The sequence below is a fragment of the Crotalus tigris genome, unplaced genomic scaffold (assembly GCF_016545835.1).
Source record: "Crotalus tigris isolate CLP2741 ecotype Arizona unplaced genomic scaffold, ASM1654583v1 scf7180000017752.986373038:1224578, whole genome shotgun sequence".
Lineage (NCBI taxonomy): Eukaryota > Metazoa > Chordata > Lepidosauria > Squamata > Viperidae > Crotalus > Crotalus tigris.
The window spans coordinates 522,311-546,179 of record NW_024096614.1 but is presented as its reverse complement, the minus strand read 5'-3'; the positions used below and the strand labels follow the sequence as shown (position 1 = coordinate 546,179).

At 41.8% G+C, this 23,869-nt stretch overlaps 1 protein-coding gene across 1 annotated transcript in view; it reads right to left on the bottom strand.

Moving 5' to 3' along the window:
- LOC120306748 (cytochrome P450 2J2-like) overlaps positions 1-23,869 on the bottom strand; it is a 46,597-nt gene that overhangs the window by 7,118 nt on the left and 15,610 nt on the right. Inside the window, exons 2-6 of the mRNA XM_039340527.1 lie at positions 21,503-21,665; positions 6,057-6,206; positions 5,700-5,860; positions 3,629-3,805; positions 1,798-1,939 (exon numbers count right to left, since the gene is read on the bottom strand). Coding sequence (XP_039196461.1) covers positions 1,798-1,939; positions 3,629-3,805; positions 5,700-5,860; positions 6,057-6,206; positions 21,503-21,575 — 703 coding nt within the window. The 5' untranslated portion in view covers positions 21,576-21,665. The remainder of the gene's footprint in view (positions 1-1,797; positions 1,940-3,628; positions 3,806-5,699; positions 5,861-6,056; positions 6,207-21,502; positions 21,666-23,869) is intronic.

Below are 23,869 nucleotides of genomic sequence, written 5' to 3'. Positions count from 1 at the left end.
ATCAGAAATGTTTATTTGTACATTTTGAGTTGTTTATTATTCTCACTTTAACAGATGCAAATAAACGAGTGAGATGGGCAAATTTTCATTTTTTTTCATTTAGTTACATGATAATTCTGCTCACTAATATTTGCCCAGTAATTGTGCACACATAGATATTCTCCTAAAAAAGACAAAACTACACTTTTGCTTTCTTACATATTCAGGTTTGAGGTTTATTACCATTTTGGATTGACCGACAGCACTGTAGTTATTGAATAAGAAAATTAATCTTCCAAAATACAACTTGCCTAATAATTGTGCCCAAAGTGTAGTCAATCCCCAGAATTCAATCCCAAACCAGTTTAGAAATCTGATTCAATTTAAAGAAAGGTCTATAATTATCTTGAAAAAAATGTGGATCAAATTTTTGTAAAGCACTTGTTTCTTTACTTATTTTTATTGTTTTTTAAAATCATTATATGTATATGTTACCCATCTCACTGTTACAGTAACTCAGAAGGGGAGGCTTACTATAGAATAAAAAGAGAGAAAAAATAGTACAGAACAATTAAAATAAAGAGGATTAAATAAACTAAAAACCAAGAGGATGGGTAACAAGGAGAGGGATCATCTCTCTACAATACCAGTCACTCCCATAGTAGTGCACCTCTATCAGGGCTCCAGAGCAATTGGCAGAGCGAAGTTTTAAGACTCTTCCTGAAGATCTGCAGGGTAAGGGTGGACTTCATCTTCAGGAGGAGAATATTTTAGACAGTGGGGCCACAGCAGAATAACCTCTTCTCCTGAATACTGCCAGCTAAAATTCTATAGCAGTCAGTATTCAAAGTAGGTCTCTTCTGCTAAAGAAACTAGGATGGGCTTGTCACATTGGATTGAGACAGTTCCACTAGACCAGTGTTCCCCAACCTATGGGCCACAGCCCATTACCAGACCGTGGTTTTGGTGGGCTCATTTAGGGGATATGAAAGGAATCCCCAAATGAACATTCCCCAGGCATCATGATAGTACTTTTAACATCTTGGTACTTTCAACATTTTACAATGATGAACAGTCTGTTCTCCTAGTTGTGTCCCTCAGTGCTGCAGACAATGGCCCTAGATTGACTCCCCACCCCTCCACCCCAAATCCGCGGCCAGGGGTCTTCCCTGGTTGGCAGGATGAAAATACAAGCCTCAGTGGGCTCCCAGCTCCAGACCAATCCCCTCTCTTTGCCACACCATTCTAGCTTGGTCTCTTCAGCTTCTGGTCTCCGGTCAAGAAGCAGACCCAGCAGAAGCAGGGCAGGAAGAAAGTAGGATTAAGGAGAAGACTGAGGGGTTTATTTCCTGCCCCAAGTTGTAACCGCCTCCTCCCCCACAATTTCCCCATTCCTTCCCTTCATGTCAGGAAGCCTTGTGTTATGCATTTGCTTGCTGCCTCCATCTTCACTTTTTTCTATAGTTATTATCATGCTGAAATTTGGTCCTCTATATCCAATTTAGGCCAAAAACAAGTAGCAAATCTGAAAAACATGGTAGATTTCTACACTGAATGTATTAAATGTACTGATTCCAGTTTTCAGGTGCTCACTCAACATTTTATTGAAAATTCAAAGAAGGCTCTCTATTTGTACATTCCTGGCTTTCCTTTAATCCTAAATTCATGCCCCTGCTTATAAGGTCAAGAATCTACATAGGAAAATTATTATGAAGAATAGATTCAGTTGCTCATTCAATAGCTTAGAATTTCAAATAATTTCTGTGTATTATAGAATCTGAGACTGGCCCTTGTATCCACCGCCCAGATTTCTCTCACCTTGGATGTCGGGATGATTGGTCAAGAGGAGCAGTGCCCACATCAGAGTAGCCAAGCTTGTCTCTGTCCCAGCAACAAAAAAATCAAAAATACACTGAGCCAGGTTCTCTTCATCGTAGGTAGAGTTGGGATCATTCCTGCTCTGATGTTTAAAATGGAAAATAAAAATTACAGTGAATTCTATGCAAGTTTTTAATAGTTATTTTTATCTTTGTGTAGCAAGCCATGAGAATAAATATAATCTTGGTAGTTACATTGGAAAATCAATGCATGAGAGTAAGAATTAAAGTGGTAGGTTCACATTGAGTAAGATACTATATTGAAGTAGCTAAGATCAAAGAAAGATTTGGCTTTGGAAGAACTTGAATTCATTTCCTTTTATTTTATGATTGGTTACCTCAGTGAATGCTTGCATGTGGAACAGTGATTAATGTGCACCTACTAGAGTGAATCACAAAACATCAAAAGCAGGAGTATCTGCATGCATTCTAATTTAACGTTATGGCCAAAGGTGATGTACATGACCGATCTAACTGCCAGCTTTTGTGACTACTATGCCACACTATGACAATTCATGCATTTGTTAGAGTGCAGGAAGATCTCAACTTACAACCATTCATTTGGTGATCGTTCAAAGTTTCAACAGCAGTGAAAAACATGACTTATGACCTAATTTCATACCATTGCAGCATCCCCATGGTCACGTGATCAAAAGTCAGGTGCTTGGCAACGGGCATGTATTAATGACATTTGTACTGTCCTGGGGTCATGTGACCACCATTCGTAACCTTTCTAGCTGGCTTCTGACAAGCAAAGTCAATGGAGAAGCCAGATTCACTTAACGATCCCATGGTTCACTTAACAACTGTAGCAAGAAAGGTTATAAAAGGGGGGTAGAATTCACTGTCTTGCTTAGCAATAGGAATTTTGGGCCCAGTTGTACATCGAATAATACCTGTACTGGATTCTTGTGAGACCTCAATAACCTTTCACCAAACTAGTGTAATGTCCTGAAGAATTATGGGACAAACGAGACAATCCAGTCTACCTGCCTATTGATGGAAAAGCATCTTGTGAAACAAACCACAGGTATGGCAATCACTGAGATACAGAGGCGTTTGAGCAAGTACCACATGACCTATTCCTTTCCCAACCACAAATGGTCCAACCACTCACCATCGCTCTTTATAATTAGTGTGGACACTGTAACCAGAAACCTACAATTACAACACCCATGGATGCTATTATGTATTGATAATAGCATGATAGAGAGTGAAAAATGAACTGAAGCACTGCACCACCCTTGAACCATTTGTACACTCAAGACTGATGGTATCAAATTGTAAATAAAGTGACCAAAGGCAAATGTAACTTCAAACTGATAAAAGTTGTTCTAAAAAAAAATCAATCTTATTCTGAAAACAATGGAGAGGAGGATCTTTATTGCTTGTTTCAAATTGTTGTACATTTTTACTTATGCCAAAGTAAATATTTGTTTAAGTATGAATCAATCAAATGTCTCTGCCTTGTTAATTCTTTTCCTTCTTAATGGAACTTCTTTTAAAAAGGGGGAAAGGAATGGTAGGCAAACATTACAGGATGACAAACAAACATTTCTAACTTCCCCAAGGAACCTCCCATGTATAACAAGAGTCTAATATTACAGATGTACAATATAGTCCTTATTTAGAAGCAACCGGAATTTAGAACGGGTTAAATTCAGAATGGGAGTTGAATGAAAAAGAAAACAATACCAGTATCTCTTCTTCTTACTTATAGCCAGGAATGTAATAATTCCTTGCCCATGTATTGAACTACAATAAACTCACACCTTCTCCATCTGAAGAAGATAGAGATCAATGAAATCTTGTGGATCATGCAGACAGCTGGATTCCTTGTGTTTCTCTATTTCCTGCTTTGCAAATGACACAATCAAATCCACAGCAGCCAGGGCCTCCTTGTGAGGGCCTGGGAAGTATCTCATTAATCGTGGGAAGGCAATAAACATCTAATAGAAATGGAAAAGGAAAGAGTGTGTATTTATTTCCTACTACAACTAAAGAAGACTTTCAGCAGCTCACAGTAATAGACAGCACTTAATAACCAAAGAAAAACATTGCAAGCACATTGAAACATGGCAAACTTTACATGGTGTCAGGTCCCAAAGATCCTCCAGAAAAGCTGTTTCCAAATTCTTCCAGAAAAGAATCGTGTTAGAGGCAGATAGGTTACTTTAAAGCTAATATAAAATTGTCTTATTCTCTCATTCTCTCCAGGAGCCTTTGTAATTATGGTAATCTATGGTTAACTGATTTAATAAATTAGACCAACTGGATCCACATGTGTGGGAAGAATCCAGAGAAAGAAATATTTTGGGGAATATTAAATAGGCAGAATATATTTCCCCAAAGGATCTTAAAGACAGAAAAGCAAGCCCAGTTTTTCTTAATAGCTCTAAGCAGAAACTCAGCAGAAACCAGCTTTTAAAAATGCAGATGTAATAATCCATTCAGGAAGGTTGGAGCCAGGAATCTAGAAGCTCATGAGATTAAGAAGACAAAGACCCCTAAAATCTATATACCCAACCCAAACTCTAAAAACATGACCTTTGGTGACATAATAGGATTAACCCACCATCAGAATACCAAAAGGACACACTCAAAAGCCTCGGAAGGTATAAAAACCCATCACTCCCAGCTACATGTGGTCAGATTTCCCAGAGCCATCTTTCTGCCCGGCTCTCCTCTTCAATAAACTACAACCTTCTTTCTAAAGCAGTCTCCATTTTGTTTATTCCCGGCTTGGACTGGACCCTGATGAAAACTTTTCTTTCAACACATGGCAGGCTAAATAATGAATTAACTACATGGATTGGATTTTCGGTCTGCTAGCTTTTCATAACAGAATATCAGGTTGGAAGGGACCTTGGAAGTCTTCTAGACTAACCCCCAGTTCAATCAAGAGACTCTATATCATTTCAGACAATGGCTGGCCTATCTCTTCTTTAAAATCTCCAGTGGTGGAGCACCCACAACATCTGGAGGAAAGCCATTCCACTGGTTAATTGTTCTCAGGAAATTTCTCCTTAGTTCTAGCTTGGTTCACTCCTTGATTAGTTTCCATCCATTGCTTCTTGTCTTGTCTTAAGGGGCTTTTGAGAATAGGTTGACCCCCTCTTCTTTGGGGCAACCCTTTAGATATTGTACTGCTACCACGGCACCACTAGTCCTTCTTTTCACTAGATTAGATATACCCAATTCCTGCAGTTCTTCTTTATATGTTTTAGTCTCATGCCCCCTAATCATCTTTGTTGCTCTTCTCTGCACTTGTTCCAGAGTCTCAAGATCTTTTTTATATTGTGGCAACCAAAACTGAATGCAATATTCCAAGTGTGGTCTTATCAAGGCCTTATAAATTAGTACTAAGCCTTCATGCGATCTTTATTCCATCTCTCTGTTAATGCAAACGATGACTGCATTGGCTTTTCTGGTAGCTGCAGAAAAAGAATTTCTGCATGGAAGCAATAGGCTTAAATCATAATGAAGCAGACGTTGGTATGCTGTTAAGAAAAAATTGAAAGAACTGTGCAATATCAGATTGACCCAGAAAGTGGTGGACCATCTTTTATTGAGATATTCTGAGTATTTGTTCCAATTGAAGCACTAAGTCAATTGATTGACACTAGACAAGTCCCTCTCTCTCAGCCCTAGAAAGTGGGCAATGGCAAACCACTTCCGAAATCTTGACAAGGAAACTGCAAAGGACTGCAAAGGCTTGCCTTGGCCACTGGGGATAATAGTACAATAGATGATTTCCAAGGCTTCCTCCATGAATTCCATTTGTGATTACATGAAAATATTCATGAAAATAGTTTTGTCTCTTTAACGGAAAACATGACTCACCACATGAAAAAAGCTGCCACTGACTTCCACAAGAATTTCAAGGGCTTGAATTAGCTTCTGGAAGCCTTCATCTTCAGGAGAAAACTGATGACCAAAACTCAAAGTACATATGATATTAGAAACTGCATTTATTACTGGAATTGAAGGGTCAAATGGCTGTCCTGCAAATGAAGTTATTTCATAATGAATTATTAAAGAACAGGACTTCTAGGCAATGAACAACATTATTGGGAACTCTGTCAATTATTTCAAAAATTTTAAAACATCATAGCAAATACACCTGTTCTTGTTAGAAATAGAGAGAATGGAAAAACATTCTGCAGACAGAGACTTGAGCGATTAGCCCAAATTGCATACCTTTTGTTTCTTTAAATGTTTCCACCAACGTCTGAGCTATGTCTTCTATCTGATGCTCAATGCTCTTCTTCCCTAGGCCCAGCTTCCTCAGAGAAGTGATGCCAATGTGTCGCTGCTCTTTCCAGATGTGGCCATTGGAGAAAACAATACCTGAGGGCATCAGCAGAGAACGATAAGTGATTCCTGAGGACATTCCATGTTGAAAAATAAAACAGATCTAGTTCTTCCCAAACATTGCTCTGAATTTCAGGTAGAAAACCTTTGTGCAATTTTGCCATTTTGTAAAATTTCGGCCATGTTAAGTTTTATTATAAAAACATTTATTCATGTAGGGAGTCACATGGACAAATGTGTGATATGATGAACACAGTTGCAGTGCTTTCCAGCTTCTATGATGGACATCAAAAGCTTCTAAGATGATGTAAAGGTTCATGTGTGAGAACATTTTATAAGCACATGGGACAGAATGGGCAGCTTCTAAAAAAGCCGCCATCGTTGCGGCTTGATCCACCGGAAGTCGCAACTGGACTTTCTTGTTTTTCTTTGAAGATCTTTCGCTTCTCATCCAAGAAGCTTCTTCAGCTCTGACTGGGTGGTGGAGAATGGAAGGATTTATACTCCTTGCAGACTGCTAGTCATTTGCATTCTTTTAGAGAGTCATTGAAGCCATTTGGAGGTTTACCTGTGTCTTCAGTTTCATCTGAGTAATGCAAATGTGTGTGGAGCCTTCTTGGCTGTAGGATGTTTTCTGCCCTGTGTCCCTTCACTGTTGAAGACAGGCGTGGGCTGTTGGGAATGAGTCTGTGATGTCTTCATCTCAAACTGAATCCCTGGATTACCCAGAATCTCCATAGACATTTGCAGACGTTTCATTCCACGAACAAGGTAACATCATCAGTTCTCTCTTTGACAAGTTTCCATCCGTTACAGGTAGTCCTTGACTAACACCAGTTTGTTTAGTGACTGTTTGAAGTTACAATGCCATTTTAAAAAGTGACTTATAACTATTTTCACACTTACAACCATGCAGCATTCCCATCCTCATGTTCATTAAACAAATTTAGATGCTTTGCAACTGGTTCATATTTATGTCAGTTGCAGTGTCATGAGATCATGTGATCCATTTTTGAAACTTTCTGACAAGCAAAGTCAATGGGGAAGCCAGTTTCACTTAACAAACGTGTTACTAATGATTCCCTTAACAACTGTAGCAAGAAAGGCTGTAAAATAGGGCAAAATTCACTTAACAAATGTCTCTCTTAGCAACATAGATTTTGGGCTCAACTGTGATTGTATGTCAACCTGTACTTCTCTTTTTTTATATATTTTATTGGTTTTTTAATTTTAACAAAAAGTATTTAAGACACACCGTGGTGTTTGGGTAAACAAACATTCCAAAGGGAAAAAGAACATACAAAAACAGTTCAACTTAATACTGTACATTCACTATCATCTCTCTATTTCTCACAGATAACATAATAGATTTAATATATTCCGTTTCTAGCTTAAGTTTCTATTACAACCCTACCAAGTATGTTAAAGTTCTTAATCTCTCTCAACCCTCTTTTTATCATCAATCTCATTCATTTCTTCTTCAATAATAACTAACTTAATTTAAAAAAACAATGTTAAACCTTAATTCCTTTCACTTCATTACACAAATTTCAAATTCTATTCAATTAATTATCATACCTTATCAACCATAAAGCCAAGGATCTTTTTTCCAAACAAATTTCCATACAAAAAAATAACTAACTTAATTAAGAAAGAGAGAAAAGAAAAAAAAATAATTATCATACTTTATCAGATCATATTATTATCAAAAATCACCTAAACAGTTTAAGTATTTCAAAATTCCATTTCCATAACTGAACATTTTTTCAGTTCCTGAACATATATATCTGTATGTATATGATTATATATTTTCTATCCTTAATAGTCTTTCGAAAAAAAAATCATCTAACTAATTTAAACACACATGTATGTAATTGCATTTTTCTTACTTCTAACTTTAAATCATTATCCTTAAAACAATCCATAAAATCAGCATTGCCTTTTACTCCATTAAATATTTGGGTTTGCAGTGTCACTAGTGACACGGGGAGACTTCTCTCCTCGTCAGCTAGGTTTCCCTCCATCGATGGACCCTTATATGGGTCCGAAGTCGCCCTGGTGGGTGTGACTTCTCTCAAGGAGGCTGCTGTCCAGCTGCGGAGGAGCGGCAGCTCCTTCAGCTGTCCGGACGAATCTCCGAGTGCCAACGGAGAAGAAGATCAGCCAGTAAAATGGCCGATCGCCCTGCCACTTCAGACCATAAGTCAGACAACATCTAAGCTAAGAGTGCCCCTGTGGTGAATCCGGGTGAAAATTTTTTCTTGTTTTTTCTCTCTTTTCTGATTTTTTTGTTTTTGTACCTGTAAGAGCCTCTGGAATTATTTCCCTGGCTTGGAAAGGCAGCTTCTGCTTTTTGGGGGGAAGAAAGTCATTTTACAAATACTGAAAGTCTATTTACTTCTATTTGGATACTAAAAAGGAAAAAAAGATGGAAAAGGTTTTCTCTCTCCTCTCTTTTTAAGAATTGTACCATTTCTTTTTTGATATATATATATCAACTTAATGGACACAACTTAACGGACACTCGCACGTTGGATTTTATGGCGGCGCTAGAACCAACGTTACACCGTGTTGGTATGGAGGAGGTTGGAGATGACATCAGACACCGTGTGGTGGGATTACTTATGAGTCATCGACCCCACCAAGCTCTATCGAGAAATGAGTTGGAAGCTCTTGCCCAGCTCAAGAAGGATGATGCAACCCTCATATTGCCAGCTGACAAGGGGGGAGCTACGGTTGTCATGGATAGAGCACATTTCATCAGTAAGGCGTCGGGGTTGCTTGAGGACACTACGGCCTACAGGAATGTGAGTGGGAACCCCATGGTGACCGTTAAAAATCGAGTCAATAAGATGCTCAATGCCCTGAAACGAGGTAGAAGATTAGACGACGTAACCCTTTTGAGGATACGCCCTAGCGACACGGCGGCGGCTAGATTCTATGGGCTACCCAAAGTGCACAAAGAAGGGGTTCCCCTCCGCCCCATAGTATCTTTTAGGGATACCCCCACGTCTGGTTTGGCCAAGTGGCTGAGTCTTCGTATCGGCCACTTGATCGTTGATAGCCAGACAGTGGTAAGATCAGCAGAGGAATTCCTGGACAAGGTTAGGTCCTTAAGGATAGAAGATGATGAGGTGATGGTATCTCCCTCTTCACCTCTATCCCACAGGACCTAGCCCTTGTGACCGTTAAAGATCTTTTGAGTCGCAGGGGCTTAGGACAGCACCAGGATTCCCTTCTCCTGGAAGATCTTGTGGACCTTTTGGGCTTATGCCTCAACACCTACTTCACGTTTCAGGGTAACACCTATGAGCAAATAAAGGGTACTCCCATGGGGTCACCCATTTCCAGCATTATTGCCGAGGCTGTATTGCAGTGGATAGAACAAGTGTCAATGGCTCAGTATTGTCCCAAATTCTGGGCCCGCTATGTTGATGACACCTTTGTTGTCATCAAAAAGAGTCGGAAGGCTGACTTTGTGGGCATACTTAATTTGGTGTGTGTGGACTTGCAGTTTATGGAGGAGGAGGAACATCAAGGCAGGCTGGCGTTCCTTGACGTTTTGGTCCATTGCCAACCTGATGGGACCCTTGCTACTAGGGTCTACCACAAGCCCACGCACACCGATAGGATCTTGCATTTTAACAGCAACCATCTGGTGGCCCACAAGGTCAGCTGTATTAGAACCCTTTTTAAAAGAGCTGACTCACACTGCAGCACGGCCAAAGCTAAGGCTGAAGAAAGGAAATACCTGTTCCACACCTGTAGACGTAATGGATACCCCAATAAATTCATCAAGCGCCACAGTGCTCTATCCAGACCTCCCCATAATCCACCTATTGGAGAGCTACTTCCACAGACTACATGTATTACTCTCCCCTATGTCAGTAACGTTTCTGAAGCCACGGCTAGGCTATTGTCACCCTATGGAATAAGGGTGGCACATAGACCGGATTGCACATTGCGTTCCTGTATCATGAGGTTGAAAGATCTACTCCCCGTTACTGAGAAATCTGGGGTGATCTATAGAATCCATTGTATGGATTGCCCAGGTAATTACATGGGAGAAACCTCTAAAAGAGTAAGGACAAGAATACAGGAACACAAGCTGGCAATAAAAAGAGGGGAGCATTATTTGCAGATCCTCACTCACATGGTAGAGCTTGGACACAAGTTTGATTTCAGTGGAGTGCAGGTTATTGCTAGTGATGCCTCCAAGAGCGGCAGACTCCTCAAAGAGGCTTGGTTCTCGGATTGTAAGTCTATTAATCGATATGTGGAGTTACATCCTGCACACCAGGTCATGAAAGCTTGGGAGGCACACATTTGTTCCAGACGTAGGAAGCACCCCACTGTTTCAAATCCTGATTGTCCCAACGAAGAGATAGACAATGAGATAAGGGCGATCCTACCATCCGGAGTGCCCCCGGCTATTAGCGATTCCTGCACACACCCAGTGATGAACGAAGAATTCGTTGACAATAGCAACCCACCCCCTGGTACCCTGGATGCTCCGAACACTCCTCCCCTTCCCCCTCTCCCTCCTTGACATTGCGTCTGACCTACTGAATGGTATAGAGCAGTCCTCCCCCCCACTCTTGAGGTGATACAAGACAGCTCTCCTTGCGGTGACTTTGGTGCTTGCGTACCGGATGATCTGCTTATTGTACCTGGCTTGGATGCCTGTTTGAAGATCGGAACCCCTGGAGTGGATGATGACTGCAACTGCCCCACTAAGGGTCCCATCACGCATTCCCGAACAGCACGGTGGACGCATGAGGGCGCACGTGCGAAGACCGCAGTTGGAATTTCCTCTGAGGGAAGAGTTGAATCAGACGCCAAACTGACAGGAACGGAGATCGCAATGAACTGCTGTGCATCCCACGCACGAAAGGGCAGCAGGTTGGGGGCTATAGGGGAAGATGGGAGCACAGATGCATGCCCCCGGAGAGTGATATGACAGACACCGGGGAGGGAGATAGCCGGATCCAGGATTTCATCGCAGGATTGGTCTGCAGTTACACAGGTTACTCTGGTGCGAAGTAACATGGAATGCTCGCCTCCCAGCTTAGGAGCCACGCGCAACAGAGAAGTAATCAGCTGCAGGAACTTAGAACTCAGAAATACATCTGACATGAGTGATGGGAGGATTAATCGACCGGGCCCCATAACGAGGTCTATGAGCATGTGCAGGCGCGTTTGTGCTTATAAACGAGCTCCCCCACCCTCTGGCTTTTAACACCCTGACGATGATGGCAGCAATACAGCCATCGAAAGCTAGGTTATCTATTTATTAAACATTTAATTGTTTTATCTCCTGATGCTCGTCTTTATCTTTTGAAATGTATACACCCAGGAGACTACATTCCTCAATTTTTATATATATATATATATATATATATATATATATATATATATATATATATATATATATATATATAAAATTAACCTAAAAATTGAGGAACGTAGTCTCCTGGGTGTATACATATTCAAAAGATAAAAACGAGCACCAGGAGGTAAAACAATTAAATGTTTAATAACACGTTTAAAAAATGTTTAACAACACGTTTGTAGTCATCAAGAAGCAGCACAAGACTGACTTTATGGGCATTTTGAATTCGGTATACCCAGACATCCAGTTCACAATGGAAGAAGAAAACCAGGGCTCATTAGCATTTTTGGATGTATTAATTCAACGCCAACTGGATGAGTCTTTGAACACCAGGGTATACCGAAAGGCAACTTATACGGATAGGATTCTCCATTATAAGAGTAACCATCCAATAGCCCATAAAGTCACTTGTGTTAAAACGTTATTTAAACGAGTGGAGTCACACTGTAGTACTGCTAGAGCAAAGAAGGAGGAAAGAAATCATCTTTTCCGGATATGCAAGCGCAATGGGTACCCGGCAAGATTCATTAATCATTATAGTACATCATCTGAATCCCGGAGTAATTCACTAATTGATGAACCAATGCCACAGATGACACGGGTTACCCTCCCCTATATCTGTAATGTCACAGAGGCAACAGCAAGAATTCTAGCACCATATAACATAAAAGTAGCACATAAACCTAATCAAACGCTACGTGCTGCTGTTATGCGCCCTAAGGACCCGCTCCCCAACATGGAGAGGTTGGCAGTCATATACAAGATTGATTGTATGGACTGCCCAGGTAACTATGTTGGGGAGACCTCTAAACGAGTGAAGGCCAGGGTCCACGAGCCTAAACTGGCAGTTTAAAGGGGCGAGCAGCACTCCCAGATATGGGTATATATGGCAGAATTTGGCCACCATTTCAACTTCAATGAGGTATGCGTCTTAGCTGGTGACAATATGAAGGGAGGCCATCTGCTCAAAGAAGCATGGCTCTCCAACAGGGACTCTATTAACCGACGCATTGACCTCTGCTCAGTGCACCTGGCATTAAGATCATGGAGTGTGAACAACCACCCACCCCGTTGCCGGCAGCCTGATGACATATTTAGTACACCAATAAGAGAAATTAAGGAAGATATGTCAATCCCCCAACAGATTGTGGATAATTTAGAGGAGAAGGAGCAACATTCAAAAGCCCCCACCCCCCCTGTAGCACGGACGCGCCTCCAAAAGATCAGGGAGGCAGCAAAAATCGAAGCCCGAAATCTCCACATCATGAACACTGGAGACACCCCATTTGGAACGCGGAAAAGCATCATGGACGGAGAAGCGAGGAGACAATTAGGATTGACATCCCACTTGCAGCCCAGGAGAGGGAAAGCAATCGACCCAAAGGTGATGAGACGGCTCCCCCGCCTAGCAACGCTGACCCAATTAGGAAAGTGTGGAGCACGGAACATTAGGAGCGACGACGTGTGGATGAGTAGCCCAAAGACAAAAGAGAAGAGCGAACCCCGGCAGGAGGACGCATGGGGGGGGGCTGTATTTGCGATGGCCCAATGATCGGCCTACCACGTCTTGTACCAGCAACACTAATAGATCTAAACGATCTGCAGTATGCTTGCGTACGAACGGGACGCATCGGAGGGAGGAGGGGGGTGGAGGATGAGTACGATGGCACCCAAGGAGACCAAAGTCCCCCCTCCTCCCCCCATATGGATAGCAGCGTGTGGAGGGGAGACGCAGAGGATGGCAGGGAGAGGGGGGAGAGACATGACGACTGGGCAGGAATGTACTTGTGAAACGTATTATGCAGACAAACTGCTTGCCGAACCACCCCAACTCACCACTATGACCCAGATAGTTCAGAACAATATACAGGACCGCCCTAGTAACAACAATGTATGAGTGGGAGGCATTAGAGAAGGAAAGGACACCCATAGAAATGACAGCTGCATGGATGTGGATTGGGGAGGAAAGAAAAGGAGAGAATGTAAATCATCAAAAAAGCCCGAGCAAGAAAGAGAAATAGGGGATGAGAACAACCAGGGGGATAGGGAGGGTGTCCCACCTACCCTAGAACCCAAGGAGAAGAAGACAAGTGATAACGTACACACAGATAAGTGGTACAGGAAGAAATGGATCACCAGACCGCAATCCACCCAATTAGGTCCGGTAACAAGATCGAAGAGCTGGGCGCAGACCTTAGCTTACTTATAAAAGGGACTTCCTCACTTCCTAGTGTTTTAAGCCCTGATGATGCCGGCAGGTGAGGGCAAAAGCTTGGCGTTTTTTAATTAAACTTTTTATAGTTTTAACTACCCTGGTGCTCATTTTATTTTAAACATCAATATACCCAGGGTTCATATTTTTAATGTTATTACTCATGGATATGACAGAGCAGTTTTGCTCAGAGCTAGGAAGTGGGAGAAGTTTGTGCATCGTATTTCATCCAACTATTGTAAGCTAACATTTCTACATGGCTGCATTAAGGAGAACCTGCCCCCAAAGTCGCTGAGGAGGAAACCGACCGTTGACTCCTTGGAATGCCGACAAGCAGTTCACCAGTTTCAGCGCCATACCATGCATGCGCTGATCAACGACCAACACAGGCGCATAAACAACTTAAAAGCATGGGTTCAAGATCATCGAAAGTATTGCAGCATGGAGTTGACAAACCAGCATTTTTGGATACTGGATCAACACATTCGGCAAACTACAGAACAGACAAGCCGACACATGACGGAGGCATTCCAACGGAGAATGGACAATCTACGTGAGTCCTACAACAACACCTCCTCAGGAAGATTGGTATGCAACTTGTCTACTAAAACATTAACCCAACCACAATTTACCCTGCTGCAACGGGATGTGGGCTACAACCTCACAGACGCAGGTACGCTTGACTTTGTGGCAGCATTAGAACCTGCCTTGTGCCACATTGGAGTGGGGGAAGAGGTTAAGAGTTCCATTAAACAGCAAGTCACAGGCCTTATAATGAATCACAGATGCTACCAAACATTATCTAGGAGTGAAAGGGAAGCCCTGAGTCAACTTAAAAAGGATGACACTATTGTCATACTTCTGGCAGATAAGGGGAGGGCAACTGTCATCATGGATAAGGTAGTATATATAAACAAGGCGTTTGAATTGCTCAGTGATAGAACAGCATACAAGGTGGTGAATAAAGATCCCATGACTACACTCAAAAACTATACCAACAAGCTTCTTGATGGCTTAAAACAGAACAGGAGGATGGGTGATGACGTTTTGAGAAGGGTGCATCCTAGTGACTCGGCTCTAGCCAGGTTCTATGGACTACCCAAGATAGACAAGCCTAACATCCCCCTCCATCCTATTGTAGCATTTAGGGGCAGCCCCACCTCTGAATTGGCAAAGTGGCTGAGCGTGCGCATCAGCCACTTGGCCAACAATAGTAACACCACTGTGAGATCGGTAGACGACTTCCTAAATAAAATTAGAGCCCTGAGGATGGAGGAAGATGAACTCATGGTCTCTTTTGATGTGGTTTCCCTTTTTACTTCCATTCCACAAGACCTTGCGGTCGCGGTCCTAAGGGACCAATTGAATCAAACAAACCCGGAACAACAACAGGACTCCCTCCAGACTGAAGATCTTATAAAACTGGTGGGAGTCTGTCTAAAGACTTACTTCACCTTTCAGGGCACTATATTTGAACAAACCAAGGGAACACCCATGGGGTCTCCGATTTCCAGCATAATAGCAGAGGTGGTGCTCCAACAGTTAGAACACATAGCGATGGCCCAGTACCAACCAATGTTTTGGGCCCGGTATGTGGACAACACATTTGTAGTCATCAAGAAGCAGCACAAGACTGACTTTATGGGCATTTTGAATTCGGTATACCCAGACATCCAGTTCACAATGGAAGAAGAAAACCAGGGCTCATTAGCATTTTTGGATGTATTAATTCAACGCCAACTGGATGGGTCTTTGAACACCAGGGTATACCGAAAGGCAACTTATACAGATAGGATTCTCCATTACAAGAGTAACCATCCAATAGCCCATAAAGTCACTTGTGTTAAAACGTTATTTAAAAGAGTGGAGTCACACTGTAGTACTGCTAGAGCAAAGAAGGAGGAAAGAAATCATCTTTTCTGGATATGCAAGCACAATGGGTACCCGGCAAGATTCATTAATCATTATAGTACATCATCTGAATCCCGGAGTAATTCACTAACTGATGAACCAATGCCACAGACGATACGGGTTACCCTCCCCTATATCTGCAATGTCTCAGAGGCATTTTATACTCATATATATACTCATTTACGAGGCTCACCCCATGGACAAACAGCTTATCGAGCCACCCCAGTTTACCACTATACCCCAACCAACCCAGAATGTGATATATGACCATCTTGACAGCAGCTGGGTATGAGGGGGAGGTGCTGGGGATGAAAGGGAAAACATTCACAGAGAAAATAGCCGTGTAGATGTGGATTGGGAAAAGGAGAAATGCAAACCACTATATAAACCTGAGGGAGAGAATAGATCAAAGGATGGAGACAATCAGAGAGGTAGGGAGGCTGCTCCACCTACTTCAGAATCCAAAGAAAAGAAAGCAAATGAGGACACACGTTCGTCATCTTCAGGCTGGTGTTTTCAGCTTCGTGCTTGAGCAGCAATGTGTGGTCTTAGCTGTTTCTTCCTTTTAACTGCCAGTGGGGGTATGAACTGATTGGGTGGGAGCTTGGCTGTGTTCTGATTGGGTGGAGGTGTGTTCTGAATGGTTAGGGGCTTGGCTGTGCTCTGATTGGCTGGGGGAGTGTTCTGTTTGGTTGTGCTCAGGTTAGTCTGAGTTGCAGAGGGGTTTGAGATTTTGGGCTGCCTTGCTATTTTTTGGCTTCGCGTTCGTGGTCGTGCTCCTCTTCATGGAGGGTGTCAGTTTGCTTCATGTATGGATTGGAGGGGTTTAAAGTGGCTAATGATGCAGCTGTGGTCTGGCTTCTGGTTTGTGGTCGTGCCTCATCATCGGTGTGGCTTTGGGTTTGTTTTTTGCGTGGATGTGTGGTGGTGACTCCTGTGTGGTTTTTGTGAGTGTGGGTCTGGTATCATTTTTTGTGTTAGGGAGTCGTTTGTCAATAAGGGCGGGTTTCCAAATGGCTGGTAGGCGGGAGGTATCATCTCGCTTGTTCATGCTGTGTGGGCGTTTTTCTATCTCGATGGCTTCTCTGATTATTCTGTTATTAAAATGTTCACTTTTGGCAATGGTTCTGGTATTTTTAAAGTCAATTTCATGTCCTGTGGCTTTAAGGTGTTGGACCAGGGAAGATGTTGGTTCCTCTTTTTTGACTGAGTTCTTATGTTCTTCAATGCGTGCACTTATTCTTCTGTTGGTTTGTCCGATGTATGTGGTGGGACAAGTGGTGCATGGGATTTCGTATACTCCTTGATTTTCTAATTCAATTTTATCTTTGGGGTTTCTAAGGATGGTGGATATTTTTCTGTTTGGCAGAGCACAGCCAAGCCCCTAACCATTCAGAACACACCTCCACCCAATCAGAACACAGCCAAGCTCCCACCCAATCAGTTCATACCCCCACTGGCAGTTAAAAGGAAGAAACAGCTAAGACCACACATTGCTGCTCAAAGCACCAAGCTGAAAACACCAGCCTGAAGATGACGAATGGGACTTCGTCGAAACGTCGCCAAGACACTTCCAATTTTACGCGGGAGAAAACCCGAACAACCAAAGACCTATATACAAATACCCGCGAAAACCTCAGAAAACATATAATATATATATATATATATATATATATATATATATATATATATATATATATATGGTGTGTGTGTGTGTGTGTGTGTGTGTGTGTGTGTGTGTGTGTGTGTGTGTATGTGTATGTGTATGTATATGCATATGCATATGCATATGCATATGCATATGCATATGTATACGTATACGTATATGTATACGTATACGTATATGTATATATGTAGGTCTTTGGTCATTCGGGTTTTCTCCCGCGTTAAATTGGAAATGTCTTGGTGACGTTTCGATGAAGTTCATCATCTTCAGGCTGGTGTTTTCGGCTTCGTGCTTCTAGGAGCAATGTGTGATCATAGCTGTTTCTTCCTTTTAACTGCCAGTGGAGGTATGAACTGATTGGATGAGAGCTTGGCTGTGTTCTGATTGGATGGAGGTGTGTTCTGCTTGGTTAAGAGCTTGGCTGTGCTCTGATTGGATGGGGTTGGCTGTGCTCTGATTGGATGGGGGGTTGGCTGTGCTCTGATTGGTTGGGGAGTGTTTTGTTTGGGTGGGGGCTTTGTTGTGCTCAGGTTAGTCTGAGTTGCACGGTGATGTGAGATGGTGAACTGCATTGCTATTATTTGGCTTTGCGTTCGTGATCGGCCTCATCTTCATGGTGGGTGTCAGTTTGCTTCATGTATGGATTGGAGGGGTTTAAAGTGGCTAATGATGCAGCTGTGGTCTGGCTTCTGGTTTGTGGTCATGCCTCATCATCGGTGTGGGTTTGGGTTTGCTTTTTGCGTGGACGTGTAGTGGTGACATCCTTTGTGGCTTTTGTGAGTGTGGATCTGGTGTCATTCATTTTGTTAGGGACTCGTTTGTCAATAAGGGCGGGTTTCCAAATGGCTGGTAGGCGGGAGGTATCATCTCGTTTGTTCATGCTGTGTGGGCGTTTTTCTATCTCGATGGCTTCTCTGATTATTCTGTTATTAAAGTGTTCAGTTTTGGCGATAGTTCTGGTCTTTTTAAAGTCAATTTCATGTCCTGTGATTTTAAGGTGTTGGACCAGGGAAGAAGTTGGTTCCTCTTTTTTGACTGAGTTCTTATGTTCTTCAATGAGTGCACTTATTCTTCTGTTGGTTTGTCCGATGTATGTGGTGGGACAAACGGTGCATGGGATATCGTATACTCCTTGATTTTCTAATTCAATTTTGTCTTTGGGTTTCTTAGGATGGTGGATGTTTTTCTGTTTGTGCAGAATGCTGTCTTAATGTTGTGTTTGTGGAGGATCTTACTGATTCTGTCTGTGGTGTTCCTAACCAATCAGAACACACCTCCATCCAATCAGAACACAGCCAAGCTCTCATCCAATCAGTTCATACCCCCACTGGCAGTTAAAAGGAAGAAACAGCTACGATCACACATTGCTCCTAGAAGCACGAAGCCGAAAACACCAGCCTGAAGATGACGAATGAGACTTCGTCGAAACGTCGCCAAGACACTTCCAATTTGACACGGGAGAAAACCCGAATGACCAAAGACCTACATACAAACACCCGCAAAAACCTTAGAATATATATATATATATGTTTAGCTAGCAATAAATGCAAGAACACCAGGAAATTATAAAACTATGAAAAGTTTTAATAAATTTAAAACCCCAAGCTTCCACCGGCAACTGCCGGCATCATCAGGGTGGTTTCCAGTTGATGGGAGAGGCTATTTATGGCTGTGGCGTTCTTTATGCCCGGCTCATGGATCTCGTCACGGGCCCCAGCCAATCCATCTGCACTTTGATCCTAGTTTCCGTGTTACTGATTGTTGTTTTCTTGCTTTCCTTTGTACCAACATTCTCATCCTTTTTCTCCTCATGTGGTCGTGGGTTGGGGGAGCTTGCACGTTTTCGTTGTTTGTTTTCCTTATCCTCCTTCCTGTTACTCCCCCTCCTCATTCTCCTCCCACCTTCCATCTTTCCATAGTCTTTATTCGCAATTATCACTTCATTGCCTTCTCCTACATAACCAGCTTTCATTGTAGTTGTCTTATTGCGACTCCCATTCTCTGATGTTACTTCACTAACTTTCATTTTCTTTTCAATGGGGGCATTTCCAATAATAGTGTCAGGGTTTGTAACATTCTTATCCTGGCTGTCACTCCCCCCTTCGCACAAAATCCTTGGTGTGGGGGTCATCCCCTCTCCGTGGCTCATACTCTCCATTTCCTGAGGGTGAGCGATGGTCTTCAGGGGACGATAATATAGATGATGTCGCAGGTGCGACTGCTGCCTGTGGATGGCTCTGGATTGAGCTGATCCAGGCAAAAGAAAAAAGAAAAAGAAAGAAGATTTCTTTCTCCCATATTTGGGCCAACAGGGTGCATCAAGAAACACTCAAGGTAAATCTCCTCCCCCTGTCTCTTCCCTCCCTGATACAGCTGACAAAGTGAGAAAGAGCCTGTGGCCTAGAGGTTAATACAGCTGCCTAACAGGCTCGAATCTCAGAAGAGTAAGTTTGGCTGAAGAGAGTTAAGAAACTCAAAATAGCTATCCCATTCTCCCTTAATTCTTTGTTAGCAATCCAAATTTTATAATATAGATGATGTCGCAGTTGTGACTGCTGCCTGTGAATGACTCTGGATTGAGCTGATACAGGCAAAAGAAAAGAAAAAAGAAAAAGAAAGAAGATTTCTATCTCCCATATTTGGGCCGACAGGGTGCATCAAGAAACACTCAAGGTAAATCTCCTCCCCCTGTCTCTTCCCTCCCTGATTCAGCTGACAAAGTGAGAAAGAGCTTGTGGCCTAGAGATTAATACAGCTGCCTAAAATGCACACAGCTCAGGCTCGAATCTCAGAAGGGTAAGTTTGGCTGAAGAGAGTTAAGAAACTCGAAATAGCTATCCCATTCTCCCTTAATTCTTTGTTAGCAATCCAAATTTTATAATATATATATTACACTTCAGAAGACAGAAAAAAGAAATTGATTTTTGGAAAAGACTTTCTTAACTCACTGAGGGCATCTAGTGGCGAAGTTTCAATACTGCAATTTTGCTTATTTTTTATTCAATTTCAAAATACTAAAGATAAGCTGTGCACCTGTGAAGCTATGGGGGTGGATGTTTCTTGTATTAAATATAGCCTTCACAAAAAAGAAAAATAGATCTTCTTTTAAGCATTAGTATTAAAATGGAGAAACCTCAGTTACAACTGAACTGTGCACTTATATTGGAAAAGATTTATGAGGCCACTGCAGAAATATGTGCTACAATTAAAAACTCTAACTTAGAATTAAGATCCAGAGACTCTACTACATTTGCTCAAACTGATGTTCAGTTTCCAACTGACTATGGCATAAATCAAAATGTACCAGAAGAGGATTCTATAGAGATAGAAGAGGAATTTACTTCATCTGACAACCCTTTCCTCAGCAACTTAGAGAACCAGAAGAAGCAGAGACCAAGATTTCTAACTACAAAGCAACTACATTCCAAGGAGAACAGGAAAAGATGTTTACTGCAGAGGAAGGGATTCATATTTCCTCAAAGACCACTACAAGCAATAAGAATGGATTTATTGGTTGAAAGGGAAGCACTTTTATGGAAGCCTGTGTACCATAGAAAGAAACCCAGAATTAGACTTAAAAACAAATTCAAAAATGTCAACCTATACTTCTTGTCCTTCTTCTTTCTGACAGCCCTCAAGTGCTAAAAGACAACTTTCTCCCTAATCCTTCTCTTCGATGGGCTAGCCCAGGGTAGGCAACCTTGCTCTTTTATGACTCGTGTACTTCAACCATGCATGGCTGGCTCAGGAATTCTGGGACTTGAAGTCCACAAGTCATAAAAGAGCCAAGGTTGCCTACCCCTGGGCTAGACATACCTGTTAACCTCCAGATCCTTTATCATTTTTGTTCTCTTCTCTGCGCATGTTCCAGAGTTTCAATATCTTTTTTCTTTCTTGGTGACCAAAACTGGATGCAGTATTTTAAATGTGGTCTCACCAGAGTGATGTAAAGCAGTGCTATCAGTTCTCAATATCTTGATGGTACACTTTGGTTGATGCAGCCTAGAACTACATTGGCTTTTTTGTCAGCTTCAGCAAATCATTGGCTCATCTTTTGGAATCCGACCATCAGCCATTCTCACGACATACCATTATTCACACAAATGGTAACAGTGGTTATTTGGATACAATTCCTTACTATTTGCACTTACCCTTTTTTTTCCCCACAGCAGTAATGAAAGCATCCTCTGATCTATCAGACAATTCCTCTGGGAAGCTGGTCATTACTTCTTTCACAGTTTTGAATCCAGACAGCACTACTAGAAGGTGAGGTCCAGCACTTATGGTGTATATATTTCCATATCGTTTTACAAGCTGCCAAGAGAATCAAAGTTGAGAAATGTTATAATCAAATAAAACAGATTATTTATAAGGGGTGTTCTCTGAGTTTGCTTGTTTTCTTTTCTTTCGTTTCATTACCCTAACTAGGTGACATCATCAGTGCTAGTAAGGAGTGCTGTTTGCTGTTTTGTTCGAATGTCTTTCATATCTGGGTGGGAATAGCGGTCTTAGGATTCTTTGGTGAGGCTGTTTACTAATGGCTTTGTGGCAGTTTCTTGATTGGGGTTTTGCTTACTTCACTCTTAATCTATAATAATAATAATAATAATAATAATAATAATAATACCCCCAGTGAGGCACTACCTTGACGTGGTTGTGGGGCTTGTGTACTCTGAGGAAGATGAGAGCTATGCTAGAGGTTCAACCATACTGGACAGGTCTCATCAGAGGAGTCAGACAAAGAGTGTCTCTCCCATAAAAAATATGGTGAGACGTAAATTTCAGAATGCCATACCGGCTCGGACGTCGCCCGGGTTAACAAGGTCCGCACTAGATATTGGAGTTCCTGGATATCTGGTGAAAAATGGGTTACAGGACTCAGGACTGTTGGCTGAGCAACCAGGGCCAGCAGCTGCAGAACTACTGGAAGAAAAGGTGTTTACCCGTCGCAGATACACAGTGATGGAAAACAAAGAAATAATGATCTGTTACTACAGATCAAGTCCAACAAGAAGAGGATATCTAAAACGAATGCACCAGTTCTGGAAAGAACAACATCCAGAATCAGAAATAACAGAACAGAGACTAGCAGATCAACGCCGATTTATAACACGAAATAAAATATTCACAGAAACAGAATTGGACGAACTGCAAAGGTTTACCCAGGGCAAAGAAATCAAAGCCTTACCAGAAGTAATTCAGAATGTAGAGGCAAACCAGGGGGAGTTGGCAGTGAAGGAATCCAGCAGAGATATACAACTGTTCTCATTTGGAAACCAGGCACCTCTACCTCAGGAAGAACAAAACCCTCTAACTAAAGAAATAAAAGAATTGAAACAAAGAATAACTGAGCATCTAGAACAGCACAAAAACAACAGAATAAGGCTACCTGCATTGAAGCTTGTTCCAAAGAAACAGCTAGCACAAGCATTAAAAGATGCAAATATTGCAATATCAAGTATAAGCACCAATTCACTGCAAGAAACAAACAACTAATGTACAGCACAGCTGCAGTTATAACAGAATACCTGGGATGCAAAATCAACAAAAAAAGAAAAACAAACAAACAGTGCACCAGAAAAATGGAAGGTTAGACTAGAAAATAAGATCAGCAAGTTAAGATCACATGCAAGCAAGCTAGAACAGATGAAAGAAAAGAAGCTGAAGAACAAGAAGACCAAAGAATACCTAATCAAGAAATACCACTTAGAAACAAGGAAGATCAAGGAAGCACTGGAAATAATAAAGCAACAAATAACAGCTATAGCCAGGAAAATCAGTAGATATGAAGCTCGAATTGCAAACTATAGGCAGAACCTCCAATTTCAATCCAATCAGAAACGTTTCTACCAATCCATCAATGGAGAAACTGCAAGGAATCAGTCAGTACCTGACAAGGAAGAAAGAAACAGTGCAGTTCTGGAAGCAGGTATGGGATAACCCAAAGAAATACAACCCAAAAGGGGGATTTTGGCGGGGGGGGGGGGTTTTTGGGGGGTGTGGTTTTTCTTGGTTAAAAGAGTTGGATGCAAAAAAAACAGAAGTTGAAATGAAAGAACTAGTAATAACAACAAAATGGTAGAAAAAAGAGCAAGGAAAATCAAAAATTGGTCAGCACCAGGTGAAGATGAACTGCATGGGTTTTGGTTGAAACATCCAACTGTTATACACCCACTGATTTCCAAGCAGTTCAACAATATACTACAAGGAGGAGAAATTGAAAAGTGGCTAACAACTGGGAAAACCTACCTAATAATGAAAAATCCAACAAGAGGGGCAACACCAGGTAAATACAGGCCAATTACCTGCTTACCAACAACTTTCAAATTACTAACTGGTGTGGTAGCTGATGCAGTACAACAGCATCTAGTTGAAACAATCTCTTTCCACCTGAGCAGAAAGGAAATCACCCCAATAGCAGAGGAACAAAAGATCAACTCCTAATAGACAAAATGATCTTGGAAAACTGCAAGAAAATGAAGACCAACCTGAATGTGGCATGGATTGACTACAAAAAG